Raw genomic sequence first — 17,706 nt, 5'->3', positions numbered from 1 at the left:
GGCCTGTTGTATTAGGGATGTTGCCTTAAATGGTTGCATGGAACGCCATCAAGAAATCTGACAATGGTTTTGTTACAAAACTTCAAAGCGGCGAAGCAGAAATGCGTTCACAGTAGTTGTTTTGGACAAGGGGTCAAAGTAGTTTCGCTATTCCTCGTAGAGCCCCCAACTTCCTCGCCAGCTGTTCTTGATTTCCTCTACACCACTGCCGCTCCCTCTGCCTCTTCCCTCTCAAGCTCCTCATATTCATCCCATGGACTCCACCTGACTGTTGTTACGAGTTCAGAGGTTTCTTGGCACATCACTGTCCAATAAGAACATTCTGCGCAAAAATTAGCCAAGTTTAGTGCTGCATTAATTATGATCTGAGAATAAATCCAATTTGTTTCATGCTACTGATCTTTTTCCTAACTGAAACCAACAAAAGGAAGAATAAAAGAAAGCTTTGAAGTTTTCTCCTGAATTGGAACAGCTGTTATTCAGCTCTACACAAGCCCCACCCCTCACGTGATCGGCTATTAAATATTTAGGAGAATATGCTTGTGCTTTCAACTACCAATAGGAGTGTAGTCCCTCTGCTTCATGCAACACATTTTGCAATTCATCCCACAAAATATTAGGATTGATGATCTTTCATCTTTCTGATGAACACAATCGGAGATATTTTAATAAATATCCTGATGTATCCGAGCTCTATAATGGCAGTGAACGGGACCAACGAGTAAGAGCAACGAGTGCTTCCATCCACATCCATCCATCATAAACATACTCCACACAGCTCCGGGGGGTTAATAAAGGCCTTCTGAAGCGAAGCGATACGTTTGTGTAAAAAAAAAAAAAAAAAAAAAAAAAAAAAAAAAACATATTTAACAAGTTATGAAGTAAAATATCTAGCTTCCGCCATACCGCCTTCCGTACTCAACATACAAAGAAAGTGTAAAGCTCTTGCAGTTCAAAAAGCTTACGCTACGTCCTACGCCTTCCCTATTCAACTTACGGAAAAAGCTTAACTGACGCGATGCCAGTTTAAACTTTCTTCGTAACTTGAGTACAGAAGGTGGTCTGGCAGAAGCTAGATATTTTACTTCATAACTTGTTAAATATGGATTTTTTATTTTTTTACACAAACGCATCGCTTCGCTTCAAAGGGCTTTTATTAACCACCTGGAGCTGTGTGGATTACACGTTTATGATGGATGAATGTGGATGGAAGCAACTTCTTCAGCTCATACTCGTTGGTCCCACTCACTGCCATTATAAAGCTAGGATGTGTCAGGATATTTATTAAAATATCGCCGATTGTGTTCATCAGAAAGAAGAAAGTCATATACACCTAGGATGGCTTGAAGGTGAGTAAAGCTTGGGGTAATTTTCATTTCAAAGTGAACTAATCCTTTAATACTTCTTATCATATCCGAGGACTGTTAGCAGCTGAAATTACAAGAAAATATCTACAGTATAGGGCCATAGAAATTAAATTTTTCCTCCAAAAAAGTCCTACACATTAGGGGTGAGCTGTGTCATGTCATGGGGTAAGATTAATCTTTGGGTTTTCACAGCAATGCCATAGAACCATTTTTTGGTTCACTAAATAACCTCTCAGTGGTCAGTTCTTAAAAGTAACATTTTATTCTTAGTGTGAAGAACATTTTAATACTCTAAAGTGCCTTTTTCAACCTTTTGTGCAACAGAAAGATTCCATGGATGTTAAAGGTTTTTCATGGAACCATCAATGCCAATAAAGATCCTTGTGCACAATCCCACAATGAAAAATTCCAATGTCTTATTTTGCTGCACATTATTAACCTTCTAAAGCCTGACATTTGAAATAATAATAGTCTAAAAATTCAATTTTTTTTTTTTTTTTAAATGCAACAGTTTATTGAACCGTTTTACAATTATACTAAACGGTCTTTTACTTGCTAAAATGATAAACTATCAATCCGAAGACATAAGACATAGACGATTACATACAGTTTTTCAGCAAAGTTTGTCAGGTTGATAATTTAGAGGCCTTAGAAATTTGCATATCATATATGCTACAATAGGCTTAATAGGGTTATTATCTGCATAAACCAGCCAAGAAAATATTCATTATTCGATATAATTTAGTGTAGTAAAAATGTTCAATATTTTGGTAAATTACATTATACATTTAAAAGGTAAAGCTCACAATTACTATAACTGAGCCGCTGGCACACTTTACCCCCACAGCTACCAAAACATACTTAATTGAATAATTTATAATATATTTTTAGCAAAATAATTTTGCCTATAAAAAAAGAAAAAAAAAAGTCATTTTACATGCAAAAAAAAAAAAAAAAAAGTTTAGCCTTACTGCTTGTCATTTTTCTCATGTGTATCTTTTAGTCACGTACAGCTCTGTATGGTGAGCTAAATATATACAGCAGGAAATACATAGTGTGGTAGATTAAGGATGCCACATCTTACCCCACTTTCCTCTATATACTGTAAAAATGTGAGGGTATTCAAATTTTGTATCAATAGGACACATTGTATTCGTTCGGACAATGTAATATGCAAAGCATGGCATGCACTCATGGTTTGTAATACGCAAAGCAGAACTTCAGACATGTAATGAGATATTCTACCAATCATCTGTCCTAAATGACATTCAAGGTTGGCACCATGGTACAGAGGTAATGGGGTAAATCGTATCATTCCCAGTTTTACCTCCAAAAGTAAAAAAAAGATTAAAAAAGCTCTAAAAAATGATTTTAAAAAGCTGCTGATGAACACACAGGGTGATGCTTTTTTTTTTTTTTTTTTTTTTTTTTTTTTTTTACAGCCAGTCCAAATTGAGACTAAATATTTCACAGTTGGCTCTGTTCTCACTCTCACATAAACACAAGCAGGCTCTCATGGAGAGTGAGTGGGCTGAAGGCGAGGTTCAGACTTCATGATGATGGACCTTCCCTTCCATTAGAGTCTCTCCACTCAGAAGAGCTTTTAAAACTTTACTGCATTACGTCACACAAAAAAGACTGCAAGAGACTGCATTTAAGGACAACCAATAAAGCCAGTAAAAACCTTTAGAGGAAAATGTGGCAGATGAAAATGAAAGAAAACTCCCCTGCACTTCAGCAGGACAGAATGTGGTTAAAAGTTCAGCTGCTCTGACTCGAGCATTCTTAGCTCCATGTCATTGCCCTCACTGATGATGCAATTGTTGAGCTGCTCTTCGTGGTGGAACATCAACTACAAGCACCCAAATCCTGTTGCAACATGCTTTAGTTTTATCAAATGTTGTTCATTCTGTACTGTTGTGGTAAAAATGCAAAATGGAACTCTATTTTACACCTTTTTTTTATTTTTTATATACCTACAAGATAACATCTAATTAGTCCCAAGTCCAAATTCTCTCCACTGTAACACTACCCTTTACAGGAAACATTATTTAGCTTTTCTCTACAATGACAGGCAAGTAAACAGCAGGTGATCCTCAGATATTCAATGTTATAATTTCTAAGAATTAAAAAATAAATAAGCAAATGATTGAACAAATCAATGTCTAAATTTCACCATTATTTATTTTATTAATTTACACTCTTAAAAAAGGCATAGCGATGCCACAGAAGAAGAACCATTTTTAAAAGAACAATTTTTTTATAGTATGAAGAACAACAATTTTAAATCTAAAGAAACTTTTTCCACTATAAATAACCTTTGTGCCATGGAAAGGTTCCATGGACGTTAAAGGTTCTTCATGGAACCACAGATGCAATAAATAGCCATTATTTTTGAGTGTACATTCATTAACATAGACCTTAGATTGAGATCAGATGGATCATTTTCCCTTATTTCCCATGATTGCACCTTGGCCCAGTACTTCTAGGGCTGTCAAAACCCAGTTCATGCCAACAATTATCTAATCATTCAGCAATGTATTCTATGAGTACCAGGACAGCTCAAGGTCACACTATCTTGACCTTTCCTAATGCTGGAACTCTGTTCTAGCACCTCTTCACTGCTTACAATATCAGTGAGCTGCTCTTAAAGGAACAGTTAATTTTACACATCGACACGGCTTATTTCTATATAATAACAATTTGTAGTAACTATGTCAATCAATATCCAAAAAAAGACCACAAACGCACAATTAATAGTAGTCTATAAGAACACAAAGCACTATATTCCTACTCTTTTGAAGCCATATAGCTTCATGACAGGCCAGAACTATGTCTTGAATATTGATGGGTGATTACTATTTACAGGAATTAAATAATTAAAGGATTAAAAGGGATTTAAGGGGAAAAAAGAAAGAAAAACAGTAAAAGAACTAGAATTTATGAGTAATCCATTTGAACTTTTGCAAATAATATATTTATTTTAAATTTAGCACACATTCACTCTTAACGGAATTCCTAATATGTTGAAAAAGGCTGTTAATGTTTCTTGTCTTGCCACAGCATATTTAATTATGAATTACATGAATCACTTCAATTCAAAATGGCAAAATTTGACAAAAAAATTCAAGTAGTTTGCCTGACTGGATATTACTGTCAGTCACTTAACATTTCTATCATAAAACAGTTGTCAAATACTAAATGTTTAGCCGATTACATCTTACTTTCACATTCTTTGCTAAAACTGAAGTATCATGCTGGAATTCATGTTTGCCTTCTGTGAACAGTAAAGCCCGCCTTCAAACATTTTAACATTGAGAATGTTTTCATACACACCGATATGATGAAAAACTCCCAAAAATCAGCTTATTGAATTAATCTGTTGTCCCGGTTTACATGCAAATCAATAATCCATCAACGCAAGTAAACTGTGTTTACAAGTCTTTATTACAAAAATCAGGTTATTCTCTGGTAGTGATGTCAAAACCTAATAATTTGTGTATCTGCCTCCAAGTATTCGTTATGTGAAATGTGATGTGAAATAAATAAGCAGTATTTTGACTGTACCACTTCTACTTTGGCTGGACGAGATGAGAAAATATTTTTATAATTTCTTTGGTCAAGAAAGAGTCAGAATTTGCGATACATTTCCAACCGCAACATGCTTGCAATGCCTGTAAGCATTTAAATCCACAGTAAGGACGCTTTCCTGTTACATATCACACATGCACACTCAATAAGCCAATAGAATGCATGTCAATGTGTTTACATGCCGGGCAAAATCAGGGTAAGGGGCAAAAATGTCAATTGGTTTATGCCAAAAACAGGTTAATGTGTTTACATGGCCACATGCATAATCGAATTATTAAGCATAATTGGGTTAAGAGCGTGCATGTAAACACACCCATTGACAAACGCTGTTTGATCACTGAAGCAGACCAACCTAAAAATGAACTTTTAAAACTTTTTGTCATTCTAACAAGTGGTGCATAATAGAGTGCACCAAAGCAGCATCAAGAATATCAAATATTGTGGAGGGACAATTTGGCCCATATCTGATTACTGGGGAAGGGATGCGTCCTTGACAGCGGAGGTCACGCTTTTTCTAGATTTTAAGATACATTTCCCAACCCTCCTGCCATCTTCTCTTATTACATTCACATTTGAATAAAATAACATGACTTCAAACATAACCCAGCCATTTTCAGTAGCATAAGCGACTTTCCCTCGACCACTTCTAAATGTAACCAACGCCACAAGTCAGTCAACAAGTTAGTATGGATATTGACCGTGTGGAATTAGATCAGACAGAAATGACATCAGCTAAGGCAACAGACGTCCGCTCGCAAACCAACCGGCCATTTACAACAAGTCAAATTCAATTTTCACGCCTATCAGTCTCGGCCCAACACAAGCTTCAGCACCTCTGCTGCATATTTGTGTTGCTTGTACCACAGCACATCCATCCTTGTGGCAGTCATTTCTAGACTGGGTGTGGATAAACAATGGTTCAGCAAAATTTTATGTGAGAATTATGTATGCCTGGCCTACTCAAAGTAGCAATAATAATAGTAATAAATAATAATAATAATAAATGACAAATTTTAGCCTTTAGAAGACTAAATTCATAGTTAATAAAATAGATCTCATTATTGTTATACTCATATAATATTGCTATGAACCAATTTAAAACTGTTTTTCAATTTAGAGAAAAGACTTTTTTAAATAGCCATTGTTTGATCAAGCAGTCTAAAATAATCATGGTACATTTATAGCTTTTCACTGAACGAACACTAAGAATTATGCTTCATTTTCAGTTATGCTATATGCACCAATATACCAATACGGCCTACAATAAACATCAATAAATGAATAATGGCACACTGACACTACTGTGAAGTACTTTGAATTATTCCGAATAAAACTTCTCAACTCTTATGGAGCTAATGAAGATTAAATCAGAAGTTTACAATAACATTTATGCATTTGACAGAAACTTTTATCCAAAGCAACTAACACTGTATTCAAAGTACACATTCTTATGCATTCTCTGAGAATCAGACCCATTACCTTGGTGTTGCATGGTCTACTGTTTCATCTACAGGAATTACTTTAAATATCTTTTTAATATACTATTAAATTATCTATTTTATCGTTAGAACACTTAACCAATGTTAGGCCAATGGCCAATAAAAGCATTAATTCACAGTGTTGCTTAACTGTATACTGCCAGAAAAATCATTGCCAATGCCATTGCTTAGTACTAAAGATGCTTACTTCAGCAAGCATCACCTATGATAGAGTAACTACATAAAACGCTTCTTTGATGACAGAGTGCATTTTAACACAGGAAGCTGTATATTAACAACACAAGACTGTAATACCTCGACGCAGTGGCGCAACTTTTTAGCATCTGGCAAAAGCAGCAGCAGTAGTTATGTGTGTGACACAGTATTTCTTTTTCTCTCTTAGTTCTTTCACCTTTCTTTCACTGCCTTGCATTCTCTCTCACTCTTTTTTTGGTCTCTGCACTTTTGTCTCCTCATTTGCCTCTGACTACCTCTTTACATGGGTCTGGATGACGTTTATTCTTCAGGATTTCACACGGCACAGTTTCCAGCGAAGAGGAGCAGTCTGCCAGATCCAGAGTTCTTGAATGGGAAGGAGAGCCCCTCGTCCACCGTCGTCATGGGTTACGGCGTGCACTCCACATCGCCTATGCTGTCTGAGGCGGCCAGGGTCAGATTACAGCCTTGCTTAGGAATTCACCCCCCACCATCTCTCAGACACAGTCACTCACTCACTCACTCACTCACTCATTCTTTGAAAAGAAACCAATACAATGCTACTTCCATGAGAGGTTGCCAAAGGAAAAACATTACCTAAGGTCCTGGTTAACAGGGCTGCTCTTGGGTATTGTTCCATGGTACATTTAATTCTGTCAGCTTAATAATGGACGAATCTACAAATTGGGATGGGTCAGGATGATTAAATAGTTAACCACCAACTGACTAGCTGGTTAGTGAGGTCGACTAGATTTATAGATTTTTTTTCCCCCTAACAATTAAAAAAAAAAAAAAAAAAAAAAAAAAACTTCAGCATCTCACAGTTTTTCACATTGCGCATAAAGTACAACTTTTAAGTAATTATATTAAAAGGATAGTTCATCCAAAAATAAAAAATTCTGTCATCATTTACTCACCCTCAGGTTGTTCCAAACCTGTATAAATTTCTTTGTTCTGTTGAACACAAAGGAAGATATTTTGAAGAATGTGGGAAACTGAACGGTTCTGGGGCACCACTGACTTCCATAGTATTTTTTTTTTTCTACTATGGAAGTCAATGGTGCCCCAAAGCAGCCTGGTTACAAACTTTCTTAAAAATATCTTCCTTTGTGTTCAACAGAATAAAGAAATTTATACAGGTTTGGAACAACTTGAGGGTGAGTAAATGATGACAGAATTTTCATTTTTGGGTGAACTATCCCTTTAAATATATAGACCACTGTGTTTTTTTCCATTCTGCTTCACACCACGCTGTTTTTAAACATAACGCACGGATGGCTGTTTTTAAACTACATGAATTGCTAGGGCTGGGCAGTATGACGATATATATATTGCGGCAAGGATATAAAGGGTCTATCATTAGAGATTTTGTTTATATTGTGGTATGAAAATAGAAATAAAACTGCTAACTACTTAAAGTTATTGAAAAATTATAGTGATAAAGAAACATGGATGAATGAGAAAATAAAGAGCAGGACATGAATGTTTAGTCGTGAAAAAAAAACTCAATGTGGTACCTGCGCTAACTGACACACCTGAAACACGCGCACAGAAAGCCACCTCTCTTAGACAGCATGCAATCCCAAATTCAGTTTCTCTTTTGCGGCTTATTTCGATTATTTCTGTAGTATTTCTTACTTTATGTTAAATGAACCCATTTAATTTGTATCTTTGTTCTATTGGATTTGTCCTATTTGCAATTTGCTTCTTTGTTCTTATTTTTAAAGGGTTAGTTCACCCCAAAATGAAAATGATGTCACACCCGTGTCATTCCAAACTCGCAAGATTCATCTTAGTACACAAATGAAGATCTTTTTGATGAAATCTGAGAGATGTCTATCTCTCCATTGACTGCCTTTGCAACAAACACTTTGACGCTTCAAAAAGATCATAAAGAGATCGGAAAACTAATCCATATGAATTGAGCGGTTTAGTCCAAATTTTCTGAAGAGACACGATCATTTTTTTATGAAAAGATTTAATTTATGCTTTACTCACATGTAAACACTGAACATGAATAACGCACAAGAACAAACCTCTTCCGGAAGCTCAACCGTGCTGCCTAACACGAGAATGAACCTCACTGGTTACGCAGCACGTTTGAGCTTCCTGAAGAGGTTTGTTCATGTGTGTTATTCATGTTCGGTTGAGCTTCTGTTTATGTTCGCTGATCAATGTTTACATGTGAGGAAAAGCCTAAATGGAGCAGAAACAACGCAACCTCAGCGTCCGTTTTCAGGCCTTCCTGCCTTGTTCTCCAGCACTAGAAATCTTTTCTAATATTAACGCAGGTCCTAAAGCACTTGTCTGATCATAACCCTTCTTTTTCCAGTGATATTCCTCTGACATTTTCTTTTTTGTAATGTATCTCTCTCTCAGCCATCTCTCTTTCTGTAGTCTTTCTTCAAATCTCCCTCTTGCTCACTCTCTATCCTGAGTGTATACGCCCCCTACTGCTGATTGGCTACAAATGTGTTGTGGTGCTTGGTCCAATCCACTTTCAACAGTGTTTCTCAGAAATCACTTACTATACCTTTAAGACTGATCAGTTGTCCAGAAAATGCACTGACATTCAATTGTTAAAGTCATGAAAATACGGAGATAGAGCTGTGGAATATAATATTTTTACGATGCTGTTGTAAATTATTCTGCATCGATGCATAAAAACGGAATAATCAATTATTTTAAAAGTTAAAAAGGCCTTTAGTACATATTAATGTACTATCTTATTTTAAATAAAGTACTCTTACTATATATGAAAAAAAACGTTGCGTATGTATTTGGAAGCAAAGCACTTGCATCTGATGTTCACAGATAACAAAAAAACTATATTGTGATTATTAATATAGTAATTATTATTTAAAAAAGAACTGGATGAAGATGCATCGTGATGCATTGAGAATTGTTTTATAATCAAATTGTTACCCTCTGTATTGTAATCAACTAGAATCATGAGGCAAGTGAAGAGTCACACTGGCTCTATACTAAGATTTGATACTACAGATAATGGTAATTATTTTCCTCATAGATATTTTACTGTTATTTGATTTACTGTTTATTCCACCATAATTAATCAAAATTGTATGTGGTACCACTGTAATGGTAAAATGGTTGGATGGTAAAAAGTGGGTGATCTATAATAGAATTAAGCCAAATCAAACGAATGTTTGCTAAAATAATGCCTAATAGCCATCATCAGTGACATCAGCTGAAAAGAAAAGTTGTTTCAGAGGAAGAGGGCGTTAATACATTTAAGGATTATTAAGAAAAACAAGTATTTCTTTGGAATAACATCCACCAATGAACCATTCACATTAAAAAAAAAAACTAAATGGGTCAGATTTGATTTCATGTTGACTTTACATCCTACTCTGAGCTGACCCTGGACTGAAGACAATGAGGCTATTTTATATGGCCTATCTGCCTGTATTGTCTGTCTATGATAATGACACCAGATATCTGAGGTCATGAACTTGACTGATATGTTTGCCTTATGTCATTTTGATATTTCTCCTCTTGCGAATGAACTTCCCTCATCAATCTAAGCAATTCTTCCAGCTCATGCAAATTTACAAGGCGTAAAGAACTACATAATGTAGGCCTATGTGCATTGGGACTTACTATAACATTGGATCGCTTCACTTGTGCAGCAGCTTTCACAGTGTCTACACCGGAAGCAACAGTTGTTGCATCGCGTCGCAACAACTAGATGCTGTCTGTGTCTAGGCTATATTGGACATGACAACACGATCATTGCAAATCTATTTGTTCTTCCTGTCAGAAGTATGGGATATGTCAGTAATAGAATAGGGCAACAGTTTACTTTTGGGAATTTGTCTTGTGTCACATCCAGTGTAGACAACATCACTGATTATAATGGGTTCTATTTTTCTTTTGGCATGTCACGCTGCTTGCATCCGGTGTAGACAAGGTGTTACAGTAGCAAATGATGTCACTAGTGGTGGCAGGAAAGGCTGATCATGCCCAAAACACTCACTCAACTCTATGCAAGTGTAAGTGCAAATGCTGCAATGCTAGCTCAACGTGTCAAGGCATTCCAAAATATGTTAGAGTGCAATTCATGATGTGCACAAGAACATGTTCTCAGCAAGTCCCTATATTATAGTCCATATAATATGGAAGCCCATTTTGTGCCTTTATATCTCACATTTGACACATTTTATCTCACACACTTTACATCCTGCAATTAAGCGGAGCGAGAAACTTATTTATTTTTTTGTAAACACTCTCACAATTACCAATTACTTTTTATCTTTTACTGGGCTTCCATATTATAATGTGCATTAGTGTAACATGTTTTCTGAGCTCTGGCTACGTCAAAATGGACCGACAGTTCAAAGAGTAAGTTATCGTTAAATTGTCATAAGCTTATAGCAGGCTACATGAATAATTGAGAATTCTCAATGAAATTAAACATTCAAATTTAGTACAGATTAAGACTACACACAAGGGCCTACCTTTTTCAATGCCAATATGATGTCTGTGCTTGTATATCTCCAAGCAGAATATCATAGCAGACGTAGATGGGCTTTCTGTTTAGTTTGGGGCTGCCTGGCTCTGGCCGGACTCTCTAATGATTTCGGAAGCATGGCTTCAGCCATGTAAACAGACTGTGTGGCCTGTAAACTCTGCTTTTCCTGTTATCTACTGCTAGTCGAACATTTGGACAAGAGTCTGCGTGCCTTACGCCTCATTTTCTGCTCCGAACACAGCATGATAAACAAATGGGGGGGGGTTCAGTCACACACATGGACATAGAACAAACAAAACAGACCCTCACTGAACAAGTGCTCTCTCTCACACATATGCACACACACAGAGGCCTGCACACATCAATAAACACAAGACCACTTTGAAAAGACCGATTTCCTGATGTTCACTGTATGTTCAGAAGGGTTTCAACTTGAATAAGAGCAGTAGCATGACGAGAAACATGTTTGTAAAAAGGCTTTTTTCAATATTTGTACAAAGCGTTGTGAAATGTCCCTTTAACTATTAAACTATGTACACTCAACCACATTACCATCCACACAAACACTCTTGCAAAGCCTGCTGTCCTATAAAAGAATTTTTTTTTGTCTACTATCTGAAGCGTGGAAAAACAAAACAAACCAAGCTTTTTTAATAAATGTTCATTTTAAAAATTCTCTACATTATTTGTCTACAGTATATTCAGTTAGATCAGCTAACATTACTGGCCCAGGCTAGTGCTCTCTGTTCAACAACAAAGTAAGGGTACACTGTAAATCTTACACTTGTCAAAACCTGGTCATTTATGGTAAACTCTGGGCTAAAGGCAACAATGAGCACAGGAACTGAATGTTTGAGCTTGTGCCTCCAGTCGACCAACCCACAAGAGAATTTGGGTAATTAATGGAGCCAGTGGTGCAAAAAGTTTGTGAAAGCAATGGCTAACAAGGTTCACTGGCTCCATATTTTGCAATTTTTGCTGAACGATGTCATAACTGAGCTCTGAAGGATCACGGCGGATGGCAAGAAGCACAAGCTGAAAGACACAATGAGATGTAACCTTAAGATTAAGATCCCAACACACTGCAAGAAGCAAAATTTGAATGACTGACTGAAATGTAACTGTTGACTGGGATCAAGAGAGATTTAAGAGTTAGCAATTCACTTCAGACTCACTTTCTAAGCAAAAAGTGGTGCGTTAATTGTAAATGGAATCTTGTTTAATATCATGTTTCTTTGAAATGGACAGAAAGGTGGCTACCATATCTAAAACAGGTTTGTTGAAATCTCGTTTCTCGCCTTTCCTTCTCAAGACCCATCAGGACTCCATTATAATTTTCCATGATGCACACAGGTTCAAGAGAGCAGCTTTGCACTAACAGCGCTTTTACAGCTAAAGCATTTTCTCACATTGATTGTCAAAATGGGGAAAATGTAAAATTAAAAACTTTGCTTTATTTTATGTCCTATGATAATTCTATTCAAGGCCTGACAAAAAGACAACACGTACTACAACACTTTCTGCCCAAGTAGTATGGACCTGGTTTACATTTGGCTCATTCTGAATCAAAGTCAATTCAAGCTTCAGCGTAATAATGGTCGTCTTACGAGACCTTATATCAAAACACCAGCAAAGGAAGTAGCGGTTACTGTGGTATTCGTGGTAACGACGACAAACGTCGTTCACATCGCCTTGTCGACTGCTGACCTGGTTTGGCGGACCTACCGAGTTAATATCAGCTAGTATTGCGTGTTTGTTTGGAGAACGTTAAAAAGGTGGCAGCTGTAACATATCTACCATTTCCTTACGCACAGCTCACGTTATGTAGCCTACCTCGCTGAAAACATATCGTACAGAAAACACCATCAAAAACGGGCTATTCAAAGCGAGAAGTTTGTAGTCTCCCTACACTTAATAACTTAAAAAAAAAAAAATCACGACTCGCTTTTCAACGCGTAAAACGGATGTGGGAGGCTAATGTTTTCGGGCGTTCAACCCGTAACACGTACCAACTGTCAAACGATACAATGTTACAGCATTATGACGCTGGCGTTATGACGTCGGTTACAGATGAAAGAACCGCTGGAGGTGTTCGAAACAATGTTACATGTAGTACTAGATAAATTCAAACAGCATCTGTCTGAGATTACATCATCACAAAAGGTGCACGAGCAGCGGTTTCACGGCTTTTCCTGGCTGTAAAAAGTAGCATAACTGCATACGATTAAAATATGATAATAAATCACATTTTGTTCATTTTCCGTACTCACCTTCTCTTGCCTTTAAGAGTACCGTGTTTGCAACAATATTCTCCAGCTCCATCAAAAAACCACCGTGATATTGCCGTGGAAGCCGAAGAGTAGATAGAGCTCCTTATTGCTCCTCCCAGCAGAATACGCTATTATCCGTCCTTATAAAAGTATTTAAATCAAAACCTAGGCATTTTAAACTATCAACACACGTATACATAAGTAAAACAACGAATCGCTGACACACGCGTGTGGTTGTTGTAGTTTGCGCCACAAAACGCGTAAGGAAGGCATTGCCTGTTGAAACACAGCGTTGTCGAGCCACTGGCGACAAGTCCCGTTAAAACGTACATGCCAAAGATAGCAGGCCGATGTCTACATCCTTTGAGGGTGCACGGCAGAAAACGGATCAAGTAGAGTAGCTGCGGTCGATCATAGATGAGTTGTTTAAGTGCCGCTGTCACTATCAGCGTGCTCCCTCTCTCGGTGCGTAATCGAAGCAGGGCTGGGTTTCTGCTTTCAATTGTAATTTTTGGCTGGATCCCAAGCGGCTTTCCCCGTGGCTCCGTTCAGATTTACAGTGGTAGAGCGGCATTCAAATGGCGTAGCGATGCGAAAGGATGAGCACTCGCGCAGTTATAACGGTATATGAAATTCATCTTTAGCGCTTGTCATGTTTCCTTGTCATTTCTATTCAACAAGCGTTTGGAAGGGGCGTGTTCAAATGCAGCTGTGACGCACGGGCCTTGAAGAACAAGCATGCATGGCTGTCAAAGGATATTTGATAGCAGCACATTCAAGCCGCTCCCGCTCTTTCAGTCTGCACTGGGCGCAATAATAGAAAGTGGGATAGCCCGGGATTGAAAGCCAAAGGCCAACAAATAGCAAAGAAGACAAATTACACTTTTTTGTTTTATTTAAGTGGTGGCCATTTCACTTAACATAACATTTACATGGCGCGTACAAGTTTTGTGTTCCTAGGCTAATTGAGCACCATTTGATGAGGACTTTGAACAGATAGCTACCAATTCGAGCGCGCAGGGGTTTTTTTTTTACTATATAACACATACAAGAATGCTTTTGAACACACGTGATTCAGCTGCTGAGAACAAATTTGATTTAGGTTGTATATTTTTTCTTCTTTGTCGACAAAAGCATCAAGCAAAGGATCACATACTGAAATCTGGACTGGAAATGTCAATGGTAACAAAGAAAATTTCACCTCCCAAAGGGATTTCTAATCACCCGGTTCTAATTCCACTCCGGGTTTTCTGTTTTCCATTTCCACTCACTGTAGTGAGAGAGAAACTCGCTTTAGGGAATGTGAACATCAAACATTATTTGTACAGTCACCTGTATCATTGTGCTTTCTTATTTTAAGTAATATAATAATACTAATAAACACTTAAATCCAATAAAGTGAAATTTAGGGCATTTCCTCCCTAATGAAATTACTGTACATTTGAGGTATTCTCAAATACTCTGAGCTCATTAATAGGAAACAATCATTAAGAGCATATAAACGGTGATTAGGCATCAAACTCAGCCTTTGACTTCTCGACAAAATTATTATACTCAATGTAATAAATGTGCAATTTAGACTAATATATTCACTGTAGTTCCATGACTTGCCCTCTTCTCACTATGTGAAAAAGTACCGTTGTCTTAACACAAGCTTCTGATGTCCTTCTCTCTGAGAACTATTGCCTCAAAACAGAACAAATGCAAAATCACCCCCTAGCTACAGATGAATGCAAGGACATGTTTTACATGAGAAACCTTATATTATATTGGGCAATAAGGGCACCGTACGAGCATATACTAAACCTCTGTATACTGTATGTGGAGATTTTAAAAATAATTATAAAATAAATTAAATAATGATATTACATAAAAAATACAGTTTTATTTTATAATAATTCCATTCTCTTTGTTCTAATCTAGTGTAAATACACCCTAATGTTTTAAAACACCAGCCCTCTGTGTTGATTGGCTACTAAGAACATTTCTGGAGATTAGTAATAAAAAAAACATAATACATCAAAATTATATTTGGTTTCTCAGAATCAAGTAGAGTGACAATTAATTGAAAGACTGTCATTAGTATAAAACAGGTTTAATAGAACAAAAATATTTTCAGTGTTGTTTCATGCGTTTTACATTATACAGTACACCAACTTAATAACCATAGCGTCATATCCATAACATAGTGAACACTGAAATAAACTTTTCTTGTATACCATTTACAGTTGCTTAATTTTAAACTAAAAGCCAACAGGCCAAGTGCTTCAGTTTGGTCCATCCTTTATCTCACTATGGCATCAGCCATAAAAAAAAACAAAGATGGTGGGCAATTCTCAAAATGTGCCTTTACAGCAACTAGTGAAACAAAATCTTGAAGTCACAATCTTGTGAGACTCACTCTATCAGTGGACAGAATGATTTCAAAGTCAAGACAGACTGTCGTCTCATACCAAACAAAACCATCCAATAAAACAAATAAAATCATCCAAAAAAAAACCTAAATGTTGTTTCAGAAATCATCTAACGTGTCAGCTTTAGGGATTGATAAACCTCGCTCTTTCACTGCCTGTAGCTTCAGTCTCTCTGACTCCTGCTTGGCTTGCTGTTCTGTCCGCTGTTCCTCCAGAATTTCCTCAATGGAAACTCTCTGGAGGATTTGATCACATTCTTTATCCAGATCCTGGAAGGGAAAAACAGCACAATATTAAACATCTATACTGTATATCTAAAAAATAATAAAAGTGAGTAGAGGCAGAATTTCTGATTTGTTACCCTCATGAAATGTCATTTCATCATACACCACATGCCCTGCAAATATTACACAAAGTCATAAAATCATTCCAAGGGTAACAGGACAATGAACATGTACTTACTACTTCTCCAAGCAAGACGACATTTTCTCCTCTGACGACAAATATTCCACGAGGTATGTCACCAAATTTTTTTCCTACGTGGATTCGCTCAACTGTTTGATGCAAAACTAAATTGGCTGTGGAAGAAAAAAAAAAATCATGCAACAGGTTCACTGCTCAAATATAAATGGTAAATTTTACAATAAACATAAACACTCATACTGAAGACAGTCAGTTTTTCTTTTCACATTACTACTGGTCTTAAAATCATAATTCAACCAAAAATTAATATTCTGTCACCCTCATGTCATTCCAAACCTGCATGACTTTCTTTTGTGGAACACAAAATATATTTTGAAAAACATTGGGGTCCAAATAACATTGACTTTACTGTATGGACAAAAAAAAGAAAAAAAGAAAGAGATATTTTTCTAAATTCAGTGTGTTCATTTAATTGCATACAGATATGAACTGACATTAAATTGTATACAAGTATTGACCTTCAGAAGAGTGTGTAAATGATGACAAATCAAACTATATTTTAATTATTTAGACCTTCACCTGAACACCAAACAGCAGAATATCCTGGAATAATAATAATAATAATAATAATAATAATAATAAATGCTTGCAAAATAATGTCAGGCCACTATACATACCAAACTGATCTATGCTTCTCAGGATCCCAATCAATGTTCTTCCATCGCGAAGGAGAACAAGGTGTTTTTCTAAAAAGGGGGAAAATTTAAAGCATCGTCAGTTACATAAATACTGTTGAACTTTGAGATTTCTGTCATTAATTCATTATGTTATCACACGAACACCTGTATTGAGGTAATTATTATTCACGCGAACTCTGGATTATTTGATTCATAGTTCAGCTTGCCGGAACAATAGAAAAGAGGACTAGATTTCTAGTTTTAGCTTAAACATGCAACACCAACGTGACTTTTATAAACGCTCAAAGAGCCTAAGCGAACATCATTACACAACGCCAACTGTGTGAGTGTGTGTCTCGCCGGGGTGAATTCACTCCAATATATTTAATTATTTTGCAATTAACTTACTATCAATGTCCTCGATGAGGCTCGCAGTCCCTGGCATGTAATTCATTTTGCTGACATTTGGGAGTTTTTAAACATAAAGTATCAAGCCATGGACCATTTCAAATGTGTATCCTTATTTCACAGGATGTAACACAGAATCAAGTGCTTCCGGTTCAATTTAACCCTTTAAACTCCAGCTCCTTACTGCTTTTTCCAAAGGTCCCAAGCGTAGCTTTAATATATATATATATATATATTTGTTTTACATATAATGACGGCCAAATTGAGCTAAAGTTATTTCTCTGTGTTTTTAGTTAGATTCACTGATGATTATAAAATCTAACCAATTGCGAAATCCGATTCATGAATTATCTTTCGTTGAAGTAGAATC

At 36.5% G+C, this 17,706-nt stretch overlaps 2 protein-coding genes across 4 annotated transcripts in view; both read right to left on the bottom strand.

Annotated features, from left to right (window-relative positions):
• The window catches only part of grk5l (G protein-coupled receptor kinase 5 like), a 60,823-nt gene extending 46,700 nt beyond the window's left edge, over positions 1-14,123 (bottom strand). For 2 of the 3 annotated variants that reach the window (XM_051901954.1, XM_051901951.1), the window contains exon 1: positions 11,131-11,200. In XM_051901954.1, the coding sequence (XP_051757914.1) occupies positions 11,131-11,185 (55 nt within the window). In that variant the 5' untranslated portion in view covers positions 11,186-11,200. Of the gene's footprint in view, positions 1-11,130; positions 11,201-13,414 lie in introns of those variants that run through there. The other variant, XM_051901952.1, reaches the window with a different exon arrangement.
• Positions 14,124-15,493: 1,370 nt separating this feature from the next.
• Positions 15,494-17,504, bottom strand: lsm1 (LSM1, U6 small nuclear RNA associated). Its single transcript, XM_051901957.1, has 4 exons — positions 17,337-17,504; positions 16,929-16,997; positions 16,291-16,406; positions 15,494-16,097 (listed from the first exon to the last, which is right to left on the bottom strand). The coding sequence occupies exons 1-4, from the start codon at positions 17,380-17,382 to the stop codon at positions 15,927-15,929; spliced, it is 402 nt and encodes a 133-aa protein (XP_051757917.1). The 5' UTR covers positions 17,383-17,504; the 3' UTR covers positions 15,494-15,926.
• Positions 17,505-17,706: the final 202 nt, after the last annotated feature.

This window comes from Ctenopharyngodon idella, chromosome 8 (assembly GCF_019924925.1).
Source record: "Ctenopharyngodon idella isolate HZGC_01 chromosome 8, HZGC01, whole genome shotgun sequence".
Lineage (NCBI taxonomy): Eukaryota > Metazoa > Chordata > Actinopteri > Cypriniformes > Xenocyprididae > Ctenopharyngodon > Ctenopharyngodon idella.
This window is presented reverse-complemented; position numbering and strand designations above follow the sequence as displayed.